Source organism: Lagopus muta, chromosome 16 (assembly GCF_023343835.1).
Source record: "Lagopus muta isolate bLagMut1 chromosome 16, bLagMut1 primary, whole genome shotgun sequence".
Taxonomy (NCBI): Eukaryota; Metazoa; Chordata; class Aves; order Galliformes; family Phasianidae; genus Lagopus; species Lagopus muta.
In genome coordinates this window covers 10,740,559-10,752,630 of record NC_064448.1, presented here as the reverse complement: position 1 = coordinate 10,752,630, position 12,072 = coordinate 10,740,559, and the positions used below count along the sequence as shown (strand labels likewise).

At 53.4% G+C, this 12,072-nt stretch overlaps 1 protein-coding gene across 1 annotated transcript; it reads right to left on the bottom strand.

Moving 5' to 3' along the window:
• Nucleotides 1–7,860: 7,860 nt before the first annotated feature.
• On the bottom strand, nt 7,861–10,450 carry FSIP2 (fibrous sheath interacting protein 2). The gene is made up of 5 exons (XM_048963588.1): nt 10,370–10,450; nt 9,982–10,107; nt 9,253–9,414; nt 8,909–8,998; nt 7,861–8,547 (listed from the first exon to the last, which is right to left on the bottom strand). Exons 1-5 carry the CDS (start codon nt 10,448–10,450, stop codon nt 7,921–7,923), a joined length of 1,086 nt encoding a protein of 361 aa, XP_048819545.1. The 3' UTR covers nt 7,861–7,920.
• Between the last annotated feature and the right edge of the window lie 1,622 nt (nt 10,451–12,072).

Here is a 12,072-nt window from a genome sequence, read left to right as displayed (position 1 = left end):
CGTAGAGGAGGTGCTCCAGCCCTCCGATCATCTCCATGGCCCTCCTATGGACCTGATCCCACAGCTCCACGTCCTCCTTGTGTTGGGGGCCCCAGATCTGGACGCAGTGCTCCAGGTGGGGCCTCACGAGAGCAGAGCAGAGGGGCAGAATCCCCTCCCTCCACCTGCTGGTCACACTTCTCTTGATGCGACCCAGGACACCTGTGGCCTTCTGGGCTGCAGGCGCACACTGCAGCCTCATGTCGAATCTCTCATCGATCAACACCCCGAAATCCTTCTCCTCAGGGCTGCTCTCAAGCTGTTCTCCACCTAACCTTTACCTGTGCTTGAGATTGCCCTAACCCAGATGCAGGACCTTATACTTGCCTTTGTGAAGCCATTTTGTCTACCACCCCTCACCTCTCCTTTATTTTCCATGTGCTGTAGTAGGGCCTTCAGTCGGATCTGCCCCATCATCTTGCCAGGCACAGAGGTGAGACTGACTGGCCTGTAGTTTCCTGCATCTTCTTTTTTTCCCTTCTGGAATATGGGGTTATGTTTCCCCTTTTCCAGTAGGAACTTCACCAGACCGCCATGACCTTTCAAATATGATGGATAGCAGCTTGGCAAGTCCATCCGCCAGTTCCCTCAGAACCTGTGGATGGATCTTGTCAGATTCCTTGGACTTGTGCTCCTTAAGATTCTTTAGATGGTCTCAAACCTGATCTTCACTTACAGCAGGCAGATCCACCTTCTCCAAACTTTTACCAGGCCTCCAGTTTCCTTTTGAAGAGGGCCCTCATCCTCACTTACCTTCTCTTTAATCACTTTTCCCCTTTCTGTCCCTAGCTAGATATAATTCTGTCTGGGTTTTAACTTTCCTAACCTGATCTTTGAGGTTCCCGTGTTCCTTGGAAGAGCACGTTGTCATCAACACATTCCAGGAACCTCTTTGATTTCTGGTGCAGTGCTGTGTTGTCCCTCCCACAGATATCAGGGTGGTTGAAATCCCCCATGAGGACTGTGTTTTCTGAATGTGAAGCTGCTCTTATCTGTTTACAAAGGACCTCATCCACTCAACCTTCCTCATCAGGTGGCCTGTAGCAGACCCCCACTATGATGTTGCCTTCCCCTGCCTCCCTTTAAGCCTAACCCATAAACTCTGTCAGCTCCTCATTTATCCCCAGGTGGAGCTCCATGGACTCCAGATCATCACTGGTGTAGAGGGCAACACTCCCTCCGCTTATCCCCTGCCTGTCTTTCCTGAAGAGTTTATAGCCATTATTCCTACATTCTAGTCATGGGAGTCATCCCACGCCTGCAGATACTCCTGCTTGTTCCCCATGCTCTGCACATTGGTATATGGGCATTTGAGTTGGGCTCCCATTGAGGCTGATTTACCAGTTCGAGTTTCCTTATCTTGAACCATAGGCACTGTCTTACTGGCCTGCGATGCTACTCCAGGCCCAGGGCATCCATTATCACTGTCAGTTGCCTGCAAAACAACAGGACTGTCATCCGTGCAGCCACTGCTGCTCTTAGTGCTCCCAGCCCGCAGCCTCTGTCTCGTCTCAGCTGCCAAAATACTCAGGCCTGTGCAGTCCATGCAGGTGAATATCTTGTGACAGGAGAGGAGCGAGGTGCTGATGCAGGCAGAGCACTCCCCAGTCTGATCCAGCATGCCTTTCTGTCAACATGGTTGTTTTGCAAAGAGCCGTGTCCTCCGTGTTGATGCAGCCCAGAATGCAGTTGGCTGCAGGAGCCACTGCTGGCTCACATCCTGCTTTTTGGCCACCACGTCCTTCTCTGCAGCCACTTCTCCCCTCGCTAGTTCCAATGGTCTGTTACATTGGGTCTCGGCCTGATGGAGGCTGGAGGAGGCAGGCACATGAGAGAGCAGAACACAGGGAAAATCCACAAGCACAGCATGGCCTGGATTGAATAAATATTGGCACAAGGAAGCACTATGGATGTTAAATTTTTATTGTGGGCTTCGAGAAGGTGCTCTGAGCTCTTTGGGTCTGGACAGCATGGCCTTGACACGCACCCCTCGGAGGGGAAGATGCCAGCGGTGCTCCCCAGCTTCTGCTCCGTCTGGGTTTCCCATGTGGGTGTGGAAGAGGTGCAATGCAGGGACATCTGAAGGTCTTCTAGTATGACTTGAAGCCTGAAGGGAAGCCTGCGAGGATGCTTTGTCAGAGGCCTCCCTTGCTCCGGTTTTCCTGCTTTGGAAGTTATTCCCATGACGGACTGCTCCCACAGCCTGGCTGCTGGCCTTGGCTCAGGCGTACTGGCTGTGCTGGATTCGAATGAATGCTACTTACAAACTTCCTTCAGTATTTGTTCTGCAGCATCCCAAGCCAGCCGTGCCATTTCCTGCTCCTGACTGAAACGGGGCGTCTTTGAAGGCTCTGCTCTTTTGGCACTCCTAAGCACTTTCTGACTGCTCTTTTGGGGAGCCCTCCTTGAGGAGCGGACAGGATGATCCAGTGCCTTCAGCTTCCTTTTTACTTCTCTCAACAAAGTCTCAGTCTCCTCTTCAAGTCTCTCTGCTTCTTTTTCAGACATTGCTCTGAATTCATAATATCCAGGGAACTGTGTTTTTGTTTTTGAGGCAGCAGCAGTATGGATGTTTCTGGGGACTTTGGAGTCTTCCCTGCCCAACTCAGGTTTGGGCAACTTCTCAGGGAGCTTCATTGCATGTCCTGTGCTTGGTGAGTCTCCCTGAAGTTTGTGCTGCATCAACGCCACATTCCTTCTTCTGCGTTGGCCAGCCTGGAGATTAGGGCATGTAGGAGCAGGGCCAGCTGGTTTGTGACGCTTCATGGGGCTGGCTTTCTTGCCCACAATGTATTTCACAGGACGAGGCCGGAGCTTGTCAGTGCTTGCCATTGGTCTGTGGGCACATTTCTTCAATTTGGAGATCTCCTGAAGAAACATTTCCTGGAAGGGAACAGCGGGTATAGGCTCGGTCTTGTCTCGGAAAGTGCTTGCCACGCTGCAGGCTGATGCTTTACGCCAACGAGGGCCAGCACTCTGCTTCAGCCATGCAGTGAGGGCAGAAGAGAAGAGCTGCCTCAGTGCTCTGTTTGCAAGCAAGCAGCTTTCCAGGTCACCTGCACGTCAGCACGCTGTGCTAGCTCAGCTCTGAGCTGAGTTGTCCTTTCCATGCCTCCATGCCTGCACCACCAGCCCGGCCCTCACCTTTTCTGCATTCCCCATCTCCCTCAGACCCATCAAGTCAAGCCCGTGCCCTCGGTGCCATGCCACTGACACGTGCCCGCCAACACCAGGTTTGGCCTACCTCTTTTTGCCTCTTGATTTTCTCCTGCTCCAGCTTCAGCCTGGTCAGGTACTGCCTGTACTCATTGAACTCTTTCAGAGTGCACACAACCTGCGGAGAGACACGGGCAGATGACTCCCAACAACTCTTGAGGTAGCTTCCCACACAGCCGTCCAGCAATGTGCAGGCCCCAGCAGCGGGGCAGCTGCTCCTCTCCACCCTCCCCTCCCCAGCCGTGGGGACGCTGCCTCCTCCCTCCTTCCCAGGGCCAACGGGACTCCACACTGGGGTGCCAGGCCCCTGCCTGCTGCCTGGAAACCCCTCCTCAGGAGACCTGTGTTGGTGAACCCAACTTCCAAACCTACGTTGCCATCCTTGGTGACGAGGCCCCTCTTCTTCAGGTTCTGCAGGTTGTCTTTGCGGTTGTGGTACTCCTGCAGACATGGGTCATGCAGGCTGTTGTATTCTGTGCCTAGATGGCGACAGTAAGGATCTCCCAGATCAAAATATGGAGAAGGCTGGTGAAGCTGGAAGAGATGCGTTACAGAGTGTGAATGGGGAAGGAGAGAGCAGCAAAGAGACAAAGAGGCTTCACAGCTGCTCGCAGACAAGGCTGGCCTCTTGCATGCCCAGCTGGAGGAGGAGCATGCTGTGTGCATTTCCCAAACAGACACGTCTGGGTTTTTCTAAGTCCTCCAAGAGGGTGAGCAGGAGAAGGCTGCACCCTCCTCCAGGAATGACCTGGTCTCCACATTTCTGGCTGTGACAGGTGGGTGCCTGGCCCTGGTACCCAGCAGCAGCTTTGTTCACGATCCCACCCACCTGCTTGCCTGATGCCAGATAAGGTAATAGAATTAGTGCTGGCAAGCTCCTCTGTGTGGAGAGCCCAGCTTTCTGAATCTCTCCTGACCACTGGGCACTGCTATTGGCAAGCCCTCGGCTGTCTCCCTGCTGTGGAGCCAGGAGTGTGCCTTCATTCCCCCGCGCGGTTGGAGCACAGGGCCGCAGTTCCAGCAGGTCCCACAAGGCCTCCTTGGCATGACGGCTACCCCAGGAAACAAGAGGCCCTTTTGACCCTTTCCTCCTCCTCTCACCTTTTCCCCCAGCTTTGTCCTGCAGAAGACAGGCTTGGTGCCAGGCTGCACAGGGATTTTGACGCCGAGTGGCAGATCCAGCAGCCCGCTACCTCCTGCCCCAACTTTCCGTCCTCCGGGTCGGAGCTACAAAGACAAAGACAAAGACACGCTTGCACACTCAGGCACTCCGGTCCCCTCTCCAGCCCCACCTCCATTCCCTTTGGCAGCTCCCTTCCCACTTCTTAGCCCGACTCTGGGATGTGCAGGGAGGCGCGATTCCCTGCAAGCCTTCTCCAGCGCCAGCATGAGAAGATGCCCCTCAGCCTCCAGAGAGCATCTCCGGCCCCAGAGCAGTCCCACACAGCCCAGGCTCTGCACTCATCCTCTCCAAGGACCCAGTGCTCACCTTTCCGCTCTTCCCCTCTGTGCTCAGAAATCTGTGCTCATCATCCGGGTTTCGGAACCCAGCATTGCCACAGCGCTCCATGGCTCCTTGCAGGAACTCTCCGAGAACTGCGACCTTCCGCTGCCACCTCTCGCTCCAGCAGCAGCGAACTGAGGCCACCCTGACCGGAGTCCCAGCCTGCAGCTTTCTGTCACGCTCACCCTTTGTTGCATCACCATGCCATCACAATGTCACCGCGCCGCCACCCGGCAACCCTGCAGCTGCGTGGAGACCATTCTGGGTGCACTCACTGCCGGTTCTCCGGCTGGCCCTGCTTTGAGCCTTGCTGAGGCCTGAGGCCTGCTCTAGGTTTCCTTGGCTTCCATCACAGGTGATGCTGCATGTGGAACAAACACCTTATATGGTTATCCCAGAGCCAGTTTTGTAGTTAAATGATGCTGAAATAATGTGGAATGAGAAGGGAGATCTGGCCTGTTTTTCTGTCATAGAATCACAGAATGGTTTGGGTTGGAAGGACCTTTAAGATCACCTCGTTCCAACCCCCTGCTGTAGGCAGGGACACCTCCCTCTAGAACAGGTTGCTCACAGCCCCATCCAGCCTGGACTTGAGTGCTTCCAGAGAGGGTGCATCCACAACCTTGCTGGGCAACCCGTTCCAGAATCTCTCCATTCTCACAGTAAAGTTCTTCCTGATACGTATTCTAAATCTGCCCTCTTTCAGTTTAAAACCATTTCCCTTCATCCTGTCGCTACATGCTTTTATAAAAAGTCCCTCCCCAGCTTTCCTGTAGGACCCTTCAGGTACTGGGCGGTTGCTTTAAGGTCTTCTCAGAGCCTTCTGTTCCCCATGCTGCAGAGCCCCAGCTCTCTCAGCCTGTCCTCGTAGAGGAGGTGCTCCAGCCCTCCGATCATCTCCATGGCCCTCCTATGGACCTGATCCCACAGCTCCACGTCCTCCTTGTGTTGGGGGCCCCAGATCTGGACGCAGTGCTCCAGGTGGGGCCTCACGAGAGCAGAGCAGAGGGGCAGAATCCCCTCCCTCCACCTGCTGGTCACACTTCTCTTGATGCGACCCAGGACACCTGTGGCCTTCTGGGCTGCAGGCGCACACTGCAGCCTCATGTCGAATCTCTCATCGATCAACACCCCGAAATCCTTCTCCTCAGGGCTGCTCTCAAGCTGTTCTCCACCTAACCTTTACCTGTGCTTGAGATTGCCCTAACCCAGATGCAGGACCTTATACTTGCCTTTGTGAAGCCATTTTGTCTACCACCCCTCACCTCTCCTTTATTTTCCATGTGCTGTAGTAGGGCCTTCAGTCGGATCTGCCCCATCATCTTGCCAGGCACAGAGGTGAGACTGACTGGCCTGTAGTTTCCTGCATCTTCTTTTTTTCCCTTCTGGAATATGGGGTTATGTTTCCCCTTTTCCAGTAGGAACTTCACCAGACCGCCATGACCTTTCAAATATGATGGATAGCAGCTTGGCAAGTCCATCCGCCAGTTCCCTCAGAACCTGTGGATGGATCTTGTCAGATTCCTTGGACTTGTGCTCCTTAAGATTCTTTAGATGGTCTCAAACCTGATCTTCACTTACAGCAGGCAGATCCACCTTCTCCAAACTTTTACCAGGCCTCCAGTTTCCTTTTGAAGAGGGCCCTCATCCTCACTTACCTTCTCTTTAATCACTTTTCCCCTTTCTGTCCCTAGCTAGATATAATTCTGTCTGGGTTTTAACTTTCCTAACCTGATCTTTGAGGTTCCCGTGTTCCTTGGAAGAGCACGTTGTCATCAACACATTCCAGGAACCTCTTTGATTTCTGGTGCAGTGCTGTGTTGTCCCTCCCACAGATATCAGGGTGGTTGAAATCCCCCATGAGGACTGTGTTTTCTGAATGTGAAGCTGCTCTTATCTGTTTACAAAGGACCTCATCCACTCAACCTTCCTCATCAGGTGGCCTGTAGCAGACCCCCACTATGATGTTGCCTTCCCCTGCCTCCCTTTAAGCCTAACCCATAAACTCTGTCAGCTCCTCATTTATCCCCAGGTGGAGCTCCATGGACTCCAGATCATCACTGGTGTAGAGGGCAACACTCCCTCCGCTTATCCCCTGCCTGTCTTTCCTGAAGAGTTTATAGCCATTATTCCTACATTCTAGTCATGGGAGTCATCCCACGCCTGCAGATACTCCTGCTTGTTCCCCATGCTCTGCACATTGGTATATGGGCATTTGAGTTGGGCTCCCATTGAGGCTGATTTACCAGTTCGAGTTTCCTTATCTTGAACCATAGGCACTGTCTTACTGGCCTGCGATGCTACTCCAGGCCCAGGGCATCCATTATCACTGTCAGTTGCCTGCAAAACAACAGGACTGTCATCCGTGCAGCCACTGCTGCTCTTAGTGCTCCCAGCCCGCAGCCTCTGTCTCGTCTCAGCTGCCAAAATACTCAGGCCTGTGCAGTCCATGCAGGTGAATATCTTGTGACAGGAGAGGAGCGAGGTGCTGATGCAGGCAGAGCACTCCCCAGTCTGATCCAGCATGCCTTTCTGTCAACATGGTTGTTTTGCAAAGAGCCGTGTCCTCCGTGTTGATGCAGCCCAGAATGCAGTTGGCTGCAGGAGCCACTGCTGGCTCACATCCTGCTTTTTGGCCACCACGTCCTTCTCTGCAGCCACTTCTCCCCTCGCTAGTTCCAATGGTCTGTTACATTGGGTCTCGGCCTGATGGAGGCTGGAGGAGGCAGGCACATGAGAGAGCAGAACACAGGGAAAATCCACAAGCACAGCATGGCCTGGATTGAATAAATATTGGCACAAGGAAGCACTATGGATGTTAAATTTTTATTGTGGGCTTCGAGAAGGTGCTCTGAGCTCTTTGGGTCTGGACAGCATGGCCTTGACACGCACCCCTCGGAGGGGAAGATGCCAGCGGTGCTCCCCAGCTTCTGCTCCGTCTGGGTTTCCCATGTGGGTGTGGAAGAGGTGCAATGCAGGGACATCTGAAGGTCTTCTAGTATGACTTGAAGCCTGAAGGGAAGCCTGCGAGGATGCTTTGTCAGAGGCCTCCCTTGCTCCGGTTTTCCTGCTTTGGAAGTTATTCCCATGACGGACTGCTCCCACAGCCTGGCTGCTGGCCTTGGCTCAGGCGTACTGGCTGTGCTGGATTCGAATGAATGCTACTTACAAACTTCCTTCAGTATTTGTTCTGCAGCATCCCAAGCCAGCCGTGCCATTTCCTGCTCCTGACTGAAACGGGGCGTCTTTGAAGGCTCTGCTCTTTTGGCACTCCTAAGCACTTTCTGACTGCTCTTTTGGGGAGCCCTCCTTGAGGAGCGGACAGGATGATCCAGTGCCTTCAGCTTCCTTTTTACTTCTCTCAACAAAGTCTCAGTCTCCTCTTCAAGTCTCTCTGCTTCTTTTTCAGACATTGCTCTGAATTCATAATATCCAGGGAACTGTGTTTTTGTTTTTGAGGCAGCAGCAGTATGGATGTTTCTGGGGACTTTGGAGTCTTCCCTGCCCAACTCAGGTTTGGGCAACTTCTCAGGGAGCTTCATTGCACGTCCTGTGCTTGGTGAGTCTCCCTGAAGTTTGTGCTGCATCAACGCCACATTCCTTCTTCTGCGTTGGCCAGCCTGGAGATTAGGGCATGTAGGAGCAGGGCCAGCTGGTTTGTGACGCTTCATGGGGCTGGCTTTCTTGCCCACAATGTATTTCACAGGACGAGGCCGGAGCTTGTCAGTGCTTGCCATTGGTCTGTGGGCACATTTCTTCAATTTGGAGATCTCCTGAAGAAACATTTCCTGGAAGGGAACAGCGGGTATAGGCTCGGTCTTGTCTCGGAAAGTGCTTGCCACGCTGCAGGCTGATGCTTTACGCCAACGAGGGCCAGCACTCTGCTTCAGCCATGCAGTGAGGGCAGAAGAGAAGAGCTGCCTCAGTGCTCTGTTTGCAAGCAAGCAGCTTTCCAGGTCACCTGCACGTCAGCACGCTGTGCTAGCTCAGCTCTGAGCTGAGTTGTCCTTTCCATGCCTCCATGCCTGCACCACCAGCCCGGCCCTCACCTTTTCTGCATTCCCCATCTCCCTCAGACCCATCAAGTCAAGCCCGTGCCCTCGGTGCCATGCCACTGACACGTGCCCGCCAACACCAGGTTTGGCCTACCTCTTTTTGCCTCTTGATTTTCTCCTGCTCCAGCTTCAGCCTGGTCAGGTACTGCCTGTACTCATTGAACTCTTTCAGAGTGCACACAACCTGCGGAGAGACACGGGCAGATGACTCCCAACAACTCTTGAGGTAGCTTCCCACACAGCCGTCCAGCAATGTGCAGGCCCCAGCAGCGGGGCAGCTGCTCCTCTCCACCCTCCCCTCCCCAGCCGTGGGGACGCTGCCTCCTCCCTCCTTCCCAGGGCCAACGGGACTCCACACTGGGGTGCCAGGCCCCTGCCTGCTGCCTGGAAACCCCTCCTCAGGAGACCTGTGTTGGTGAACCCAACTTCCAAACCTACGTTGCCATCCTTGGTGACGAGGCCCCTCTTCTTCAGGTTCTGCAGGTTGTCTTTGCGGTTGTGGTACTCCTGCAGACATGGGTCATGCAGGCTGTTGTATTCTGTGCCTAGATGGCGACAGTAAGGATCTCCCAGATCAAAATATGGAGAAGGCTGGTGAAGCTGGAAGAGATGCGTTACAGAGTGTGAATGGGGAAGGAGAGAGCAGCAAAGAGACAAAGAGGCTTCACAGCTGCTCGCAGACAAGGCTGGCCTCTTGCATGCCCAGCTGGAGGAGGAGCATGCTGTGTGCATTTCCCAAACAGACACGTCTGGGTTTTTCTAAGTCCTCCAAGAGGGTGAGCAGGAGAAGGCTGCACCCTCCTCCAGGAATGACCTGGTCTCCACATTTCTGGCTGTGACAGGTGGGTGCCTGGCCCTGGTACCCAGCAGCAGCTTTGTTCACGATCCCACCCACCTGCTTGCCTGATGCCAGATAAGGTAATAGAATTAGTGCTGGCAAGCTCCTCTGTGTGGAGAGCCCAGCTTTCTGAATCTCTCCTGACCACTGGGCACTGCTATTGGCAAGCCCTCGGCTGTCTCCCTGCTGTGGAGCCAGGAGTGTGCCTTCATTCCCCCGCGCGGTTGGAGCACAGGGCCGCAGTTCCAGCAGGTCCCACAAGGCCTCCTTGGCATGACGGCTACCCCAGGAAACAAGAGGCCCTTTTGACCCTTTCCTCCTCCTCTCACCTTTTCCCCCAGCTTTGTCCTGCAGAAGACAGGCTTGGTGCCAGGCTGCACAGGGATTTTGACGCCGAGTGGCAGATCCAGCAGCCCGCTACCTCCTGCCCCAACTTTCCGTCCTCCGGGTCGGAGCTACAAAGACAAAGACAAAGACACGCTTGCACACTCAGGCACTCCGGTCCCCTCTCCAGCCCCACCTCCATTCCCTTTGGCAGCTCCCTTCCCACTTCTTAGCCCGACTCTGGGATGTGCAGGGAGGCGCGATTCCCTGCAAGCCTTCTCCAGCGCCAGCATGAGAAGATGCCCCTCAGCCTCCAGAGAGCATCTCCGGCCCCAGAGCAGTCCCACACAGCCCAGGCTCTGCACTCATCCTCTCCAAGGACCCAGTGCTCACCTTTCCGCTCTTCCCCTCTGTGCTCAGAAATCTGTGCTCATCATCCGGGTTTCGGAACCCAGCATTGCCACAGCGCTCCATGGCTCCTTGCAGGAACTCTCCGAGAACTGCGACCTTCCGCTGCCACCTCTCGCTCCAGCAGCAGCGAACTGAGGCCACCCTGACCGCAGTCCCAGCCTGCAGCTTTCTGTCACGCTCACCCTTTGTTGCATCACCATGCCATCACAATGTCACCGCGCCGCCACCCGGCAACCCTGCAGCTGCGTGGAGACCATTCTGGGTGCACTCACTGCCGGTTCTCCGGCTGGCCCTGCTTTGAGCCTTGCTGAGGCCTGAGGCCTGCTCTAGGTTTCCTTGGCTTCCATCACAGGTGATGCTGCATGTGGAACAAACACCTTATATGGTTATCCCAGAGCCAGTTTTGTAGTTAAATGATGCTGAAATAATGTGGAATGAGAAGGGAGATCTGGCCTGTTTTTCTGTCATAGAATCACAGAATGGTTTGGGTTGGAAGGACCTTTATGATCACCTCGTTCCAACCCCCTGCTGTAGGCAGGGACACCTCCCTCTAGAACAGGTTGCTCACAGCCCCATCCAGCCTGGACTTGAGTGCTTCCAGAGGGGGGGCATCCACAACCTCTCTGGGCAGCCTGTTCCAGTATCTCACCTCCCTCACAGTAAGGAATTTCTTCCTGTCTAAATCCACCCTCTTCTAGTTTAAGGCCATTTCCCCTCGTCCTGTTGCTACCTGCCCTGATAAAAAGTCCCTCCCCAGCTTTTCTGTGGGCTCCTACAGGTACTGGAAGGGCTATAAGGTCTCTGTGCCATGTGAGCCTTTTCCTGATTTCCTTCTCGTACCTTCAGTTTCTGGAAGGGATGTTGCTATTTGATGGAGGATTTCATGGGGACCTTGACAGCTCAAAGATGTTTTCATTCCACCATGGTTTCTGTAACTTGATAACATTTCAAAAGAGCAGAGGCTGTGCTTCCATAGGGCAAGGTGCTCTCCTTGTTCTAATGTTTGCCAGTCCCCATTTCATTTTTCGGAATGGAAAATACAGAATTTTTGTTATCAAGAGATTTGTATAAAGATTTATCATTGGGATAAAAATCAAAATGCATCTCATGCAAACTTAATTCTATGTATTTGGGGAAATACATTGGCTAAAATAAGTCTTTTTGCCCCATAAGCGTAACTGCAGAACAGATCAAATCTGTGGAGCTCTACCAAAACAAAGAAAGTATCAATGCAAAGTGAGTAAACAGTGTAGGAAGAATTTCATTCAAAGAGTTTTCAGTCTGAAAGCTTAAACTCAATGTTACCCCTGATTTTCCAGCTAGTCAACCTCCAGGAATTTTACAGCCTGAAATAAAGAAGCACCAAGACTATCTTTAGATAGAGGGGAACAAAAGTGTAAGTTAAGCAAGAAAAACAGTTACTGCTTTCTATTCATCCTCCAAGATGTTAAAAATAGGTCTTCCCTTCTTCATTTTGCGATGAGATCCTTAGGAGGCTCTGAAGACTGTAAATGATATTTGCAGCGCTCTCACTACACACATTCTAAGAAACTCCCAGCAGAGCCTTTAGCAGCAGCAGTGCTGCCCAGGGCCTGGCTCAATGGAGAGCTGATGGGTCACATCCTGAGGCACCAGCACTCCAGGAGAGCAGGACACCAGGCACGCACTGAAGTCTGGGCTTGAGA

Bases quoted from the DNA above. Each gene is read 5' to 3' on its own strand.
- FSIP2 (XM_048963588.1), bottom strand. From the start codon at position 10,450: ATGGAGCGCTGTGGCAATGCTGGGTTCCGAAACCCGGATGATGAGCAC. The intron at 8,999-9,252 runs GTAGGTTTGGAA...GTCTCTCCGCAG, and splicing joins TCGTCACCAAGGATGGCAAC to GTTGTGTGCACTCTGAAAGA. The intron at 8,548-8,908 runs GTAGGCCAAACC...GTTCCCTTCCAG, and splicing joins AAATCAAGAGGCAAAAAGAG to GAAATGTTTCTTCAGGAGAT.